Source organism: Chlamydotis macqueenii, chromosome 2 (genome assembly GCF_036417535.1).
Source record: "Chlamydotis macqueenii isolate bChlMac1 chromosome 2, bChlMac1.mat, whole genome shotgun sequence".
NCBI lineage: Eukaryota > Metazoa > Chordata > Aves > Otidiformes > Otididae > Chlamydotis > Chlamydotis macqueenii.
In genome coordinates this window covers 108,845,141-108,861,668 of record NC_141557.1, presented here as the reverse complement: position 1 = coordinate 108,861,668, position 16,528 = coordinate 108,845,141, and the positions used below count along the sequence as shown (strand labels likewise).

The 16,528-nt window shown below is 45.4% G+C and overlaps 1 protein-coding gene across 2 annotated transcripts in view; it reads left to right on the top strand.

Annotated features, from left to right (window-relative positions):
* The first annotated feature begins 3,270 nt into the window (after positions 1-3,270).
* Positions 3,271-16,528, top strand: part of RAB31 (RAB31, member RAS oncogene family) — a 64,575-nt gene continuing 51,317 nt past the window's right edge. Inside the window, exon 1 of one of the 2 annotated variants that reach the window (XM_086740619.1) lies at positions 3,271-3,322. In XM_086740619.1, the coding sequence (XP_086596745.1) occupies positions 3,284-3,322 (39 nt within the window). In that variant the 5' untranslated portion in view covers positions 3,271-3,283. The remainder of the gene's footprint in view (positions 3,323-16,528) is intronic. The other variant, XM_086740620.1, reaches the window with a different exon arrangement.

The following is a 16,528-nucleotide window of genomic DNA, read 5'->3' as shown; positions in this document are numbered from 1 at the left end:
CACTGAAAAAAAAAAAAATAGAGTGAGTGACGGGATCATCCTGCTTTAGCTGTCTAAGCAAAAAAAAAAAAAACACAACAACCAAACTCAAAGTGAAGGATGAATCAATCCTACCCTCCCAAGGCACTAGCACTACTTTGAATTTCCAGACAGAGACAGGCCTGAACAAACTTTCCAATTATCACACTCAGAAACACCTTGAGCCAGATTGCATGTTCCTGGCTTAAGCCCAGCTCTGAGGACCTCAGTCTCGCATACTGAGGAGCAATTAATTTGAGATCAGTGCAATTGCAGTGTTATAACATTAGAATAAACTAAAGGATGGTCTGGCTCCTCTGGTTTCTGGACAATGAAGCAAATTATTTCTGAGCAGAGAATGGATTACTTGAAACTCTAAAGGAAGGCTGCTGAAAAACAAAGCTGCTTGGCTTTGTAATTCCCAAATGCAAAATACAGTTGGGTAGACAGGGGTGAGGAAAATAATTGCTTCAAAACTTGTGAGTATTCATTGAATAAGATGCTACAAAAGGGCGGAAAAAAAAAAAAGAAAACCTTTAGGATGCAAAGACTTGTTTTCCTTTGCTTTTAATAAGCTGTTTGAAAACACTGTAACATGACCAATTCCTCAAAAATGTTTTCCTGACCACAGCATCTTGCATGCAGACAAACACAAGGATTATGCCAGTTCCTGGAAGAATGAACGTCATTAGCTTTTTTTAACACTGGAGCACATGTCTGTTTGTATTGTTGATTTTCTCTCTCCTTATCTCCCTAAATTTGGAGAATGTTTTTTCCTTTTTTTTTTTTTTTGGTTCCTAGACTCTTTGTTTAAATTAGTACAATGGGTTATTTTTTCCTCTAGTTCTTTTTTTCATTTGGCTCTTCAGACTTCTTGCCTGTGCAAGTAAAATTGCCCTTCCTTAACTCTCTCTCTCCTGCTCTTTCAGCCTGTACATCTTCCACTGGGTCATCTTCGTGCCACTGTTGTAAACAATTTGCTTGTTTGTAAGTAGCTAATTAGCTATTTGCTTTCTTCAGAAGTAAGCTCTTGAGGTCTGGGCTTTAACCTTTTTTTTTATTGAGGGCTCCTGTTTCACCACTGTGTATTTGAGAAGAAGTTTCCCCAGAAAAGGAGAAAGATGGGCATCTGACTTGCTTTTCTGGGCAGATTTTTCGGCACTGTTTTGTATTACGGTGGTACTGAGTCAAGGCAGGGATTAGGCACGTACTTACATGCTTTTGAAGTCAGTAGAATGTATTACTGTCTCAAAAATGGATGGGCTTAAGGAAGCACGCTCCCAAACTGGAACTATTTCTTGCACTCTAGTGCATGCCAGCATTGAGAGGCTTTGGAAAATTAAGGTGCCTTGGTTAAAGCTGCAGAGTCAATGCCTGGATAGTAAAGTGCATTAATTTGCTCTCTGGATGCTCCTGTTATATCATTGCAGCTTGATGCCAGGGAACCTATAGACAAGCCCTTGAGCTGTGCCTGTGTCACCGTGCGGCTTTGAACATAGTGCTCCACTTTGCTCAGTCTCTTTCTGCAATCCTCAGCCTAATGTGGTAGCATTCAAGTGCTGCTTGCTGAAATTAGTTCAACTGGTATAACGTTTCACTCATACAATAAGCAAACATTCCCAGACTTCAGGAATTACACAATCTGGACTGAAGAAAAGGGATAGATAACCAATGGGATATATGAAAGACACCAAAAATACGACAAAAATACGAATCTGTGCAAAAGATTATCCTGAACCACAACACAGCCTATGAATCTCTGTCCTCCAACAATGGAAAAGTCTGAATCAAAGTCAGAGAGGGAACATTTAACTTAAACTTAAAATTGAAAGATAGGAAGGAGCTGGGGAGTTGGGAGCCTTAAGAATTTGTATCTTCTGTTGATTTGTAGATTAATGACTGGCTGAAATGTTGAGCTGCTGTGAATTACTTATGCTACGAGTGCAAACTGTAGTTGTTCTATGTTCGTGAGAGTATCCTATTTGCTTACTGAAAGACTTTACTGTAGAACGCATTCTTGTGGAAAGACAATGAACAGAGAGAAGCCTAGCAATATTCTGCATTGCTTGTCTGAAAACCTCCTGTGTTTTGTTTCTCTTTGCTACATCATCCTGAAAGAGAAAAGCTTGATTAAACCATGAGCATCTCTCTGATGAGCCTCTCCTTTGATTTCTCTCTTTTGATACTCTCTCTCCTGACAGGCTGTGGGACTCCGCTAGAAATGCTTTGTGTTTTCCTCCTCGGGGATAAGAACTGCTCTGTTCCAGGCATTTCCTTGGCCTAGGATTCGGGAGCTCTGGAAGAGTGCAAACATCTTCCAGGCTCTCAGTGTGAGTGTCAGACCCAACATGGAGCTAGTTAGTGACATAATCAACACCACAACAGTTTGTTGCCAGGAAGCTCCAAATGACGTGGCAGTAATCTCACAATGACTAATCAAGATTTTTTTTTCATTTTGCTTTAGCAGTTCTACCCGATAAATTAGTGAAAAAACAAAACCAAAACTGTGAGTAGAACAGAGGCTATGATTGAAAATACTTGGCAGATGACGCTCTTCAGCTCTTTCAGGGTTGTAGCATGCAACTTTTCTCCAGAAATCCCAGGGCTTTGGCTACCGAAGCAGAGGAGTGGTTATGACACCCCTTAGTTGATTTTGGTGGACATGTCCTAACATTAGCTGCAGTGTAGTATTGAGCGTAACTTTTTGTGGTGTGGGGTGCAGCCCTACTGTCAATCTGAGGTTGATTGTTTTAATCAAGCACAGGTATTTATCAGCAGGATTGTGTAGAAGTTGAGTTAGTCTTTTAAATGTTTTCTGCACGTAGTAAGTCAAGCTAAAAAAAAAAAAAAATTACAAAAGGGTAGATGGATGCAGGTCGCTCAGGACCGGTGCAGCCCAAACCCAGCACCCAGACCAGCACGCGAGGGGGATGCAACCTCTCTCCCCGATGAATTTTTTCTCATAAGAGCAAATATTCACCCAACACCCCGCCCGCCCCAGGGGCCTCTGTACACATTCACCCCTCCACCGGCGAAACGGGACCGGCCACGCTCGGGAACCGGGCGGGGGGGGGGGGGGGGGGGCCGAGGCGGGGTTGGGGCCCGCGCCGCGCGCATGTGACCGGCGGCGGCGGCGGCTGGGGCGGCCCCGGGGAGGAGGGGAGAGGGGGTTTGGGGGGGCGGAGGGGCTGTGCCGCGCCGCGGCGGGGCAGGGCGGAGCGGAGCAGTGGCGGCGGGGGATGTGGAGCGGCCGGGCCGCGGGCAGATGATGGCGATACGGGAGCTGAAAGTGTGTCTGCTTGGGGTGAGTAGAGGGGACCGGGGGAGCTTCCCCCCTTTTCGGGGGGGGGGGGGGCGGACTGAGGGAGGTGGGGTGCTCGCTAAAAAGGGGGATGCTTCCAGGCTCCCCTTTCCCCTCCCAGAGGGCGCCCGGCGTGAGGGGGGGGGGGGGGGGCTCGGCGGCGGCGAATTCCTCCACGCCGAGATTTGGCAGCCGCGCACCGGCCTTCACGGGGGTGGGGGGGAGGCTTTGGTGGGGTTTTTTGTTTTGTTTTTGAACTTTTGAAAACTGAGAAGGGCGTAGCGGGTTGGGGAGGGGAGCGAGGGGCTCTTCTTTCTCTTTTTTTTTTCTTGGGGGGGGGCGCTTCCCAGGCGGGGTCCATCGCCGCCGGAGAGCCGGCTGTCCCCCGCCGGGTGGCTCCGCGGGTCGGTCCGCATCCGGTGCCCCGAAAGGGATCCGAGGTGGCGGGGGCCTGGGTGATTTCGGGTCTGGTCGCTGGCAGAGCCGAGCCCCTGGAGCAATGGTGGGAAGGCAGAGACAGGGGAAGGAGCAGCGCCGTGCCCGCCCCGGGACTTTATTTCGGGTGGCTCCCCCCCAGCCCCTATGTGCTGTGTCGGTGCTTTGTTTAATGATTTGCCGGGGTTTATTGAAATCTTTGGCTCGGCTCCTTGCAGGGGTATTCTTTTTGTTACTGCTTTTTCTTCCGTGGCTTTTTGGCGAGCCCGTGTGCGCGTCTCGCATCTGGAGCAGCAATGTGCTTAGCTCTGCAGTTTGGCTGCCCCCTTCCCTTCCCTCCCCCGGCCCTGCACAGCAAAACGCCCTCACCGAGTTGTTACCGGCACCGTAGGGAGAGCAGAGCCACCTCTTCTGACAGCCACGAGCAGGGGTTTGTTTTTTTTCTTTTAAATCAAACCTCTCAAATTGTCGGGTGCGAGTTAGGCTGGTTTTAGGTCCGTATCTCCATAAAGGCTCAGGAAAGTTGCATTTTAGAGTGAATTCTCTTTACCGCAGTACAAGTGAGTTGGACATTTGAAAACCAAACACATACAGACGTTCCGGTTCTCTGTGATCTGTGTGGGTGCTTACCCCAGCAGGAGTGGGTGCCGTGCCGCGGGGCAGGTGCCAGGGCATGGTGCCGGGGGCACTGGAGAGTTCAACCCGAAGTATTTGGCGGTTGACCATTCCTCCTTTACAACAGTTCCTGTCTTCAACTTCTAAAATGGCATAGAGACAAAACAAATGTGGTTTATCCAAACCTGAGGAGCCTGTGGTAGAATATGTGGATATGTCTTTATTTTTTTCTTCCCCAGCAGAAAATCCTGGAATTTTATAGAGATGAAGTGTCTTGTGGAATGACATTCCTCTTGCCCAGTATTTATTGCTGTTTTGTAACTCTAAAATGTACTGGAGGTTTTGCAAGGCAATTGTTTACTTCCTTTAAGACAATAAAAGAAACTTATAAAGCATCTGTGTTACTAGGAGTATGCAATTACTCTGTAGATTCATTAAAATGATAGGGTGGCAGTGGGAACGCTTAGGAAGATGTAATTGTCTGTAGTTATAGTTGCTTAGTAGTTAGTGAGATGTTTCTTCCTGAGTTTAATAGGGTATAGTCCTAGAAAACCATCTACGTCTGATTGTAGACATCTTGTTTACCATGGAGGCTGACACTGTTTTCCCAAAAGAGAGGAGTCCTTTATATGGTGTACCCCCTCGGGACGTTCAGACAGATCTTGAGAACAGGGAAACTGCGTATCTGTCCGTGTGAACAAGTGCAGGCATTAATCTCCTGATCTGCTTGAAAGTTAGATGTCAAGTCAAAATCACGTTTTCAGATCTACTGAAAGGAATCTTGACAGTTGGCTTTTCAGTAGGTCCTGGACCTGGAAGCTTAACCTATATTGTGTCTAGTAGATCCTCTGATAATCTGTCAAGCCTGCCATGTCCAAGTCCCAAGATGAGTTCCTATCCAAGTTAGAAATAGGGATTAAATCAATTTGTAAACCTGTATCCCTCTTGGCTTCTGAACAAAGCCCTAGGCTGCACCTCTAAATTGGACAGGAGGATCACTGACCATCTGTGGCCCTCAGCTATGCAAAAGGTCCGAGCTTGGGCTGTTTCTGCCAGCTCAGAATTCCCCAATGAGGAAAAATTTGCAGCTGGCGCAACGTTTGCAAAGCCATCTTCTCCACAAGCCCTGAAGCCCTGTCTGGCTGTCGAGGGTCTAGAAGGGAGGCTGAGGAGAGAGGGGAATAGAGAAACCAGACCTGTGTTCTGTGCTGCCAACCCTGTAAGCTAGCGCAGTGCTCCAGGGCCAGTGTTGAGCCTGGAGCCATTGCAGCAGAGATGGGGAGTAAGCTATCATCTCCTGGGTGTAATCTCATATTGCCAGGAGGGAGCTTGGCCTGTAAATTTTAGCATAAATCTTAAGAAAACTGAGATTTGGATATCTGCATTTCACTTCCTCCTCCTCCAGTGCATCTTGGGGTTTTTAAAACTCTCTGTGGGTGTGATTGGAGCCATGTGGAGCAGCCTGGAGCAGTACGCAGCAGCGGGATGGTCATGGGGTTTCTAGACGTGGAAGAGAACAACAGAGAGGAAATTTGGGGCAGCTCAAGCCTAGGTGTGAGTCAGTTTGGAAGGCAGGCTTTGTTGATGGTGGAGCTTTGCTGTTCATGGATTTGGGAGGGCAGTGCTCTTTGAGGAGAGATGGTTCCAGCTTGCTGGTGGGCTGGCAGGAGCAGGATGCCTGCCTCACGGCCTTAGGCGTAAGAGCTGTGGAGCGAGGATTTTAATAGATCTCTTGAGTATGTTGCCATGCAAGTGGCCTCAAGCCTGCTCCTAAACTACTCACCCAGTAAATTATTGCTTCTGGGCAGTGAGATATTTGCACATGGAAGGTGTTAATCTTCCTATGTGCAAACACTTGAGCATCTGCTCCAAGTCCTGTCTTGCCACCTCAGACTCTGCCTGGTCTCTCGGCCCAGTCTGTTGTTTGTTCACAGCAGTTGTCCCCGTGTTAGAGGCTGCCTGCTTCTGGGGCCAAGTGCGTTTTAGCTGCGGCTCGGTTTACGCCGTGAAATGAACTGCAGCTCCCATTTGGCTTGCGTGATGCTTCTGTCCTCAGTGGGCACCTTCTTGAGGGGGCGAAGGAGAGAGGGGCGGAGGGGGGCTGGTGTGTTCCTGAGCTGTGCTGAAATGGGAAGAACTGCCAGGTTTCCTAATCTGTCCGTGGCTGCTGAGTGCCATGCTCCTTAGCTCCTGACGTTTTCTTTATGGAGGCTGGAGGAGCGATTTACAGCTCTCTGCCAAATCCTGACATAATCATGTGTGGGAGCCGCAGAAAAGATTGCCTGGTTTAGGACTAAGGCAAAGTTTCTTGTCTTTGTCACTTCCTGAGGAAACTTTAATGGCCCTTCAGAGAGATTTTGGGAGGTGGCTTGCTAACCACTGTCTAAAGTGACCCCCCTTTACTCCTTTCCTTTTGTTTTTGTTTATTACATTTTTATGTCGTGACTTCATCATAGGACCAAAGGAGTTAGGATTGGAAGAAACTCAGAGGTCATCCCTTCACCCTAAAGCTCCTCATAACTTTCCTGACATGTTTGTCTCACCTGTTCCTAAAAAAATCACAATGAAGGTTTATCTTCTCCCCAGGGTTATGTCTCAGAGCTTATAGCATAGAAAGTTTTTTCCTAAATGTAGTGCCTATATCTTCTGTGCCTGAGACTTCATTTCTTCACCCTCCTGTTGGTGTTTCCATTTTCTTGCTCATAAGAAGTCACTTGCTGGCATGCGTTCTGCTAGCGTGTGGTCCAAAAATACTGTCTGAAGTTGGTGAGCCTACATTTGTAAAAGGAGTGACATTTCCTCTGTGGAGGAGGAGGAGGTTTCCTCAGCAGTTTCTCCGCAACTAAATCCCAATTGCTAGGTATGGGTCACAGCTTATTAACTTTGACGGTCTCATGCACCGCTGTGTGCAGTGTCTGCACATGCAGGCTGTGGAATTGAGCTCAGAATTGTTTGATATTTAAAGTCGTTAGGAATGTGATAGTAGTTTTCTTAAGGAGAAAGTCTCTCTGGTTTTCCTATCTTCATGCCATGGTAGTGTAGAGATCCGGATTCTGCTGAGTGGTGAACAAATTTCTGTAGCTGAGTGTATGCATGCATGTGTCAGAGCGAAGCTTAAGTATCCACTCTTCTTCTTTAGGTAACCATGACACTGACCGTGTATGACTGAGAATCTTTTAGTTTGTGTTGGTGCTTATAAAAGGCAACAATTGTATTTTTCTTTTGACTCTAATATGTTTGTAATTATTGATGCTCTTAGTGCCTAGATGTCCCAACCCAGCATTACTGTTAAAACCAAAAATACATCCCTGGATCGGTTGCACCAGTTAAGGACCTTTCTTCTCACTGGGTATGTGCAAAGAGATCTACATGTTAAGATGAGCATCCTACTGAAGACAGTGAGACTACACCCGTGCATGCATGAACAGCTGCAGTGCTATAGCCTAAAACAGAACAAGTAGTGTAGACAACAAAGGTGTTTGCGAAAAGAAGAAAATTTTATTGATGAAGTAAATGCATGGCTTCTAAAATTCTGTCTGCAAAATATACATCTGAGAGAAGAACAGAGACTGACAAGTGATTTTTTTTTTCGTGTTAATGGTTCATCATCATGTACTTATTCATTCATGTTTTTGTTATGTAAACATTAACCTTTTGTTAAGTAGGTCTCATGAGATAAATTCTTGGATCATGACTTTGCATGGCTGTCTGTCTTGTGGAGTCACTGGTGTGAAATGTCTGTTGTTGTAGCCTTTCCATCAAAGGAGCACTCATCGTGTCTCCTAGCCACTTAGTTCTTTGCATTGTAATGAAACATCAAATCACATGTAAAAATGGACGATGATTTTAAGTCCATGGGGAACTGAAAGGCAGCCAGCCAGCCAGACACACAGTTAGCGTGACTACATATGCCTCATTTCCTTGGGAAATGGTATTCTCAGTATTCTTCCTCGGTGAAGAATACTCTGAAGTTTGCACTTACGAGTGCATATTTCCATGCTCCATTGCAGTGCTTTGGCACTCAAAAGAACAGTCTACCAGGACACTGAAGAAGACTATGACTGTGCTCATTTTGGTTCGGGGGGGGGGGAATATTGCATAAAAATCCACTTAAATAGCAAGTGAGAAATGCCTTTTCTCTTGTGTCAATAAGTAAATATGTTCAGAAGCCTATTCTACCCCGTTCCTATTAATTTGTAAGATCTTTAAATAGCTAAATCAGATTTTTACTGTTTAGACATTAAATATGTAGGTAAACAATTTATCAGAATTTAACAGAATTCAGGATTTCATATTGACCTTGGCTTTACTGCTTTCGTGACATATCTACAAAACTTTTTTTGTTTACTTGTACCTTCCAAGAGTTTTGGGTGAGGTTGCTTAGAAAAGTGAGTAGACTGGGTTATGATGGGAACATCCTTCTAGGAAGAGATGAGTGCGGAGGCCACATTCTGCTTTTGTTTCCAGCAGCCCAACCAAGCTGGATTTCTGAAGCAGCAGGAAGGCAGGACTCGAAGCAGATTTTACTTTCAGTAGCTGCAAAGCCTCTGAAGGGGAAGCTCCTTATTACTCATCAGCTGGGCAGCAAAATAATACCCCGTGGCTGGTGCCTGTTGCTGGGAGGACTGCACGTGATCGACTCTGGTCCGCTGATAACCGGGTCTCAGCTCCGCTCCCATCCCCTGCTTATAACTTGCCTGTGGAATGAGACTCTGCTGTGGCTATCATCCAAAAATCATGTGCAGGCTGTAGTTTTACTGTCTCTCAAACTGTATTTATTTCTTTTGTTTATAGTGTTACCAATTGGGGAGGGGGGGTATGGGTTTCCCCAACCCCTTGCTTCAATCCCTCTTTTTGATTTCTTAGTATTGGCTGAAAAATTGTGAAACTTCTTGTTTTACAGTAATTTTGAGGAAAAAAAAAAAAAAAGGAAATTCTTTCTTTCTACGAAAATAAGGAAGTTGAATTGGTAATAAATTTTTTTTTTTTTTTTTAACATGGGTGAATTTCTCATGAGATAAACATTGCAGAACCAAAGTGCTGTGTTTGAACACCGTAAATTGAGCTTGAGCAACCTGATCTAGTTGGAGATGTCCCTGCCCATGGCAAGGGGTTTGGACTAGATGATCTTTGAAGGTCCCTTCCAACCCAAACCATTCTATGATTCTATGAATGCAGTTTTAGCTCTACTTAGTGAAGTAAGTCAAGCCATATTCAAAGGCCATTTTTAATTTACATTTAAAGTATGTTTTCTGAGACCCTGGTTGGTGGTACGACTTGTTTCAAGGATGATAATTTGCCTTACTGGTAGGGTGTGTTGCAGGCAGAGTGCAGTTTAAGGACATTGCAAAGTAGGCCTTAGCTGAGCTGCTCCTGGGCAAAGGCCTCTGAACCTGCAGGGCTTTTGCAGATGATAATATTTTTAAGTTGTGGTGCTTGTAAATTTTGCTAGTATTGGGTCATGTCTGAGGTGGGTGTGTGGGTGCCGCAGACTCTGCAAGTGTACAGGCTGGATGGACGTATTCCTTCTAAAATTTCTCAAGTTAATATGTTGCAAGAAGCATTCACAAGGAGGCTGGAGCCGCAGCGCTGCTCCGGTTGATTTCCAACAGCCCCCTTTTCTTTTGCCTACCCTGCTCCTTCTTCCAAATGCCATTTGCCCAGTCTTCAGGGCTATTAGACCCTACAGGGACTGTTGATGATCATCTGTTTCATGGTTACGTCCCTGTTCAGATGAGATTGGGGCTGGCGCCATTTTCTTCCTTTCCTACGCCTTGGATTTGAGGGATGCATGGAAGGGGAACACAGCTGGCTTTAGGAGGTTTGCACTGTTCCCACAGTTCAGGGACTGTCTCGGAAAACAATCTGTTGAGTGCCAGGCAACTTGTTTCTTCTCAGCTTCAGTGGCTCAGGTGCTCAGTTGCCAGCCTCTGTTGATGGGGTGCTGTAGTTTGGAGTTGTGGTTTGACCTCCTTGCTGTCTTCTCCATTTCCACCTGGAAATTTGGGGCTTCCTCTGCTGGTGTTTTCCTCAAGCTGCCTCTAGGGCCAGTCAAATGCCCAACACACGGATACCCAGAGGTACCCAGATGTACCCTCCAAAAGGGTCAGGAAAGGTGCTGGGAAGCTGCGTGGGTTCATTTGCTCTGGTCTACTGGATCCTGACATTGAAGGGAACAAATGCATTTGCCCTGGCTAAATTTTGTATCGTGCTTGTCAGGCATTTCAGTCTTTCTCAGGGTTGGTCTCTTTTTTTTATGGAGCTTGTCCTGGGAGCGCCATGGATCTTATTTTCAGTGCAGTGATCATTTGCTGTCTCTCCAGAGCTGACAGTGCAAGTCAGTTCATTTAGTATCTACTCCCTCATCTGGTGCCTCACAGGTGGTCCTTCGCCCATGCCGTGGACTCTGTCATGCAGGCTGATAGCTGAGAGCTGCTCACTCTGGGTCATGGCTTCAACTACCCCCCACCAGCTCTGCAGCCCTGTGGGTGAGCCGGATCCGCAGCAGCTGGCGTGGACAGCCATAGCGTGTGGCTACCTGCACCGTGCATGGCCGAAGCTCAGGGTTGTGGATCGCTCTGGTGTCCCTGGAGCTTTCTGCAGGTGTGACACGAGGACACGGGTGGGAACGGCTTGTCCTTTGGAAGTCTGGGCAGTGGCCCTGCCTGCTAAAGGAGAAGGAAGAGGAGCTCTTGCCACTTCCTGTCTCTCCTGGAGTTTCTTGCTCTGGTGGGTTTTCTTTTTGAAAGCCGCTACCAGCCAGCTAGGCCATGTAAAGCTACTAGCTTTACATGGCCTAGTATTTCTAAATACTTAGCTTTACAGCAGATTTAAGCTGGTTTATTCTTTCCCCTCTGCTTCTTTTGGATAATTGGTTGCATTATAAAATATTTTGAAAAAGAAAATCCTACCTCCACCCAGTGCTAATCACACCAATGGCTTAGATCATCCCACACGTTTCGGACAGGGCAGAGCAAGCCTTCAGTGCTCTGCTCCTTGTCGGGACTTGTGCCCCCCACTAACTCACCTTCGCAGCCTACAGGCAGCTCGTGTGAATGAGCATAAAAGATTTTTTAATTCTCATGGAGGTGTTTTTCTGCTCTCTACCTACCTCATAGAGACTAGGTAATGGTGCAAGGGTCAAGGTGAATGGAAATCTCTTAAATTCCATCTCAGCTTAACTTGTAATAGGCCAGGAAAGGGACATGTTTCAGTTTTCTTCTGAAACATCTTATACACCCTTCCTGTGAACGCTTGCAGTTTTGAACACCGCTGACAATCCAAGCTTTAGAAAGCCGCCAGCGGAGGTGGATGGGAGGCTGGCTCGGAGCGCAGCCTCCTGTAAGCAGATGCCAGTGGTTTGATTTACGGTCTCCAGGCTCGCAGGGCTGCTCGTGAAAGCTGAACAACAGGCAGTGGAACAAATGCTTTTTATTTTTGCCTGGCTATTTTTAAACATAAATGCTGGTTACTGTGTGGTTTTTATATTTCTTGGAGGAGCGGGTAGAGCAGTTACGGTTTTGCACTTTTTGTTTTGGACAGGGTAAGTTCTTATTTGGGCAACATGTGGAAGTACATGTGCATGAAATCCAGCTACGAAATACTTTGTGTTCCCGAGTTATTGTTTCCTCCTTTGTCAGCAGAGCCACAGGATGCTGCAGACGTCATCGGGTGTCCCGGTTGGACCGGTCAGCCTCCGCTGGGCGTAACTGCAGGGGACTATAAAAAATTGTAAGGGCACTATTTTAAAAAGATAAATATCAGCCTCTTGCAGGAATTCACCTACAGTTAGGGACTCTCTGAGGCAGATTTTCCTTTGCTTTAAAGCCTGTCTGCAGAACCAAAGTGAGTTAAAGAGGTTCCTAAAGTGAGTTTGATTTTGAAAATAATAATTTTTTTTTTGCCCATTTAATTCTGCAGCGAACAAAACTTAACAAGTGTTGATAGAATCTAATGGTTCATCAACAAAGCTGTGCTTCTGACCAGTGGGAGGTGTCTGAAGCTGTTTGCATTCTCTCCCATGCTCACTGGTGACCTGTGGGATATAGTGGGCATTGGAGTAGCTTTAACCTTCTCTGTCTTATGCTTGTTATCAGTAGCTGGTACCTTGTCTCCAGGCTTGCCATTGCCTGTGTTTTCCAGACATTTCTTGCTTGGGAGGCTGACACTGGGAATTTAGTGGCAGAGGATGAATCCTTAGGCATTTGGTCAACATCTGATGTGTGCCAACACAGAGCAGCTCTGGTAGAGGTCACCGGGCTTACCAAAGGCAGATGTGAACAGCATCCTTTAAAGGATTCCCTTGAATGCAGTGTGGAGACACATCAAGGCTCAGTTTGGCTCTTGGGACTTTCTTTTTAACTACTTGATTTAAGTAGGAGAAAATACATCATCGCTATGGTTAGTAGTTCAGGAGTAAGAAGCATATTACAACTGAAAAATTTGAGGTGTTTGTCCATGCGCAGTCACAATCTTAATCTCAAGCAGCTTCTGCCATCTGTGGAAGCAAATACTCTGTTTGTTTGCTTAAGATAGTATTTGTTAATTCAAAAAAACCATCTCTCACTGACTGACATACACCACTACCAGTCTGTAAGGGCACACTTCCACTTTGTGGCTGGATAAGTCTGGCAGTTGGTTGGTTCCTGGAGGGATCTGTGAGATGAGAAATAACAGATTCTCTTTATTGGATAGGAAGCCCAGTATATCCCCCCCACCTTTTTTTTTCCTTGGTGTGCTACATATAAGTGGGTCTGTTTTAAGAGTCATAAAATCAACACTTGCAATGTGTCTTGTTAAAGCTGATATTAACAAGAAGCTTCCAACCACGTTTAGGCCAGAAATCCTTCACGGTGTATAATCCATGCTGACTTCAACCTTTGCCATAGTACGCAGACAATTTAGGATGTTCAGTTCTTGTGTGTGCTACAAACAAGGTCTTTTCTTATGTTATCACTTAAGTTAGCATTTTTCTTTTTTTTTTTTGGACAATATCTCTCTTGTGGAAAATTCAAGGAAAGCTAAACTTCCTTTATGTCTTAGTTTGCTTGAATGTCAATGAAGGAATTCAACATTGTCCCCCACATTTAATGTCTTCAACTATTAGGACTCCAGCAGCAGAGTGTAGTTTGTGTGAATAGTTTTCAGAGTCAACTGTTCTGTCCTTTGGTATCTTTCCCCCCCTTGGATATTTTTCCTTATTTTTTTTCCTGCAGAGTGTGCTTGAAAAGAATAAATGCATGCCTAGGCATTAGGCAGACAGACAGAGCACATTTTATGTGACAAAAATGTGCGTTGTATAAAACCAGATAACATAAAGGCTGATTTAAGATTATGTTGCTGAAGCCCTAATTTGTGTAGTGTCCTTAAACACGTGTTAATTCTAAACATTGGGATAATCCCTCTTCAGCAGTGTATCAGGGTACATCGTCCAGCCTTTGTGAACGGGCTAAATTGAATCCTGAGCTTAAAGCTCAGTGTATACTTTAATGCACAGCTGAATGCAGTGCTGTGTGGTGGACAAAGATAAAGAGTTTATGTAAATTAAGTATTTAAGATAACACAGCTCTTGAGTGATTCCTGTCATTTAATGTTAAAAGCAGGTCAAGTAGCTCAGTTTTGCTTCTGCTTGGTTTTCAGGATCTGGTAGGCTCTTTGGAGATTCTGCTTTATTTGGAGATTCTGCTTTATTTGACCAGGTAATTGAGTTGATCCAGAATTTCCTATCTGGCTTTGCCTTCTCCTTTAGGCTGGTGTGGGGAAAGACAGAGAGAGAACAAATTTTTGGCACCTGTAGAGTAAGTCCAAATTGTAAAGGTTTGTCTGGAGGACAGCGGTGGCCCTATAGCCTAAAACGTTTTTCAGGAATAGTTTAAGTGATGACCAGTAGAAAAAGGGGCATAAAAGTCAGTGTAGAGGAGATTTGGAGGAACAGACTGGTAAGGAAAGAGACTAACGGAGGAGGAAGTGGAGATGGAGGGAAAGCATTAGAGGAGCGTTGTGGGGGACCGGTGGGAGGGAATGAGGAACACAGCGGGTAAAGTCGGAGAAGGAGCGAGGGGAAGAGAAGCTATAAATAAGGAAACAGGAAACCACACAGAGCAAAACAGAGAAGGGAGCAATACATACAAAATAATAAGGTGGGGTGAAAAAACCCCGCCACCTCTCCCTTTGTGAACACTCTGTTGCAGATCTGGTAGCTGAAAGGGAAGGTCTGGTAGGATCTCATGGGCCACTTGAGATGATGTCCACAGTCCCTGTGGCTGTCGTTCTGCTGTGTCTGGGGTCTGCAGGAGCTTTGGACTTGGTCCCACATGGTCCCAAGCATTCAAGCTGCTGCACAGAAAGCACGTTTAGCACCCGGAGAGCCTGTCCTGAGAGACCCCTCAGTGGCTCAGTTTCTTCTTGCTTCGGAGGGAAAGACCAAATTGGTTCTTCTTCTATCCCAGCTATTGTCCTGTGAGGAGATGTCCTTAAATGTACTTCATGGGTTAGCATTGCCATTTGAAATGCTCCCAGCATGTTTTCAACTGGGATTTGCAAAGTCCATATGCTTTTGACCATTTCTGGTTTCTGATTTCTGAGTGAAGATGAGAAAGATTGGCCAGGTGAATCAAAACTTTCTTCTGTGAGTCAGTTGTTAGGTAAGTTAGATACTTCGTTGCTAGTTATTTTTGTGGTGGAGAGAGGAAGGAGCCTTAACAATAACAGCAACAAAACCCATTCCTGCTGATTTAAAGGGCCTTTTCCTAAAAAGCTGAATTCCCTGGCCCTAGTGGTACCAGTTTTAGGGGTTGCTAAGTTTCATTCCTGCTGAAATCAACGGGAGGTGAAAACATTCAAGAAGTCAGCTGCTTAAGGGATACAGCCTTGCGCTGATAACATCTTCCATTTATGAGCCTGTTCGGTGCAGATAGCTTTACTCTGAGTAGGTTCACAGCAGCACGCAGTAAATCTGTAGATAAAAAACTCAGCCCTGGGTTTTGTTAGACTGTGCTTGCTGTTATCTCTTCCCTTTACTTGCATGGGTGGCAGAGGGGAAAGCACCAGGTGTGTCCTTATATGACGCTGTTTAAAATAAGCAGTGATGTTTACTGTATCACTGAGAACTTTGGATCCAGGCAATAGGTGAAATGAACATGAAATCACTATTAATCTAAGTTAACTAAACATGATAGTTGGGTGAAAAATTTTCTAACACGGATTGAAGTTTATGCAAACCTCTGATTGTCCATTCCTAGTCCTGCACATAAGTTCAGGAAACTCCCAGTTTCAAGGATTTTGGACCTCTCCTTGATGCCATTAGTGTCCATATACGTTATCTATATTTAACTGTACATAACAAGTAATGGCAAATTCCAGCAAGTCTCAACTCATCCACCTCCCCTGATGTCCCAGGGGAAGGCACACGTTTTAATATGCCTGGAAGGCTGATGAAGGCAGGTTTCCAAAGGCTGTGGGTGTGCTGGCGAATTTTAAGGGCGGCCTGCGTGAAGAAGGTGCCGTTAGCACCTGGCCAACCTTTAGGCTGCTGGTAAAGGAGACTACCTCAGACCTTCATGGTCATTGGAGACTGGTGATTTCACAGGTTGTTATGTCAGCTAAAAGGAACTGATAAGCAGAGGCAAGAATTTTGATAATAAAACTATGAAATAAATCCTTAGCCTCCGTCCCACCCATGTGACGTTTCCTGAACCACTCCAGGTGGCTGGTGTCTGGCTGTCTTTGGCCAGTGGAGAGGCACGGAGGAGTTGTTTGCCTCTAGTTGTTGCTAAATGACATACCCTGAATGAGGGCTCTGCTAATTTGGAGCTAAGATCTGGGGCCATGAGGCTGGTTCCCATTCATTAGGGGAAATGTCTTTATATAGCTTCCCCCTGAAACTCTGCCTCCTTCCTCTCTGTCATCCGTTGCTGCAAGAGAGAAGGGATCAGGCTTTCTTTTCTCTAGGACTGAAGTTTTGAACTGGTGTTTCAGTTGGCACTCGTAATTTATGTGGCTTTTTTTCTTCCTCTTTGGAATGAAATGCAATAACAAGTTGTGGGTGAGGTAGTTAAAAATAGGGAGGGGAGTGTCTGAATGTTGAATTGATTTGCTTACTGAGCTTGGATGGGCAAATTTGAAGGCAATTCAGCCCTTTTTTGAATTTTCCAGGCAACC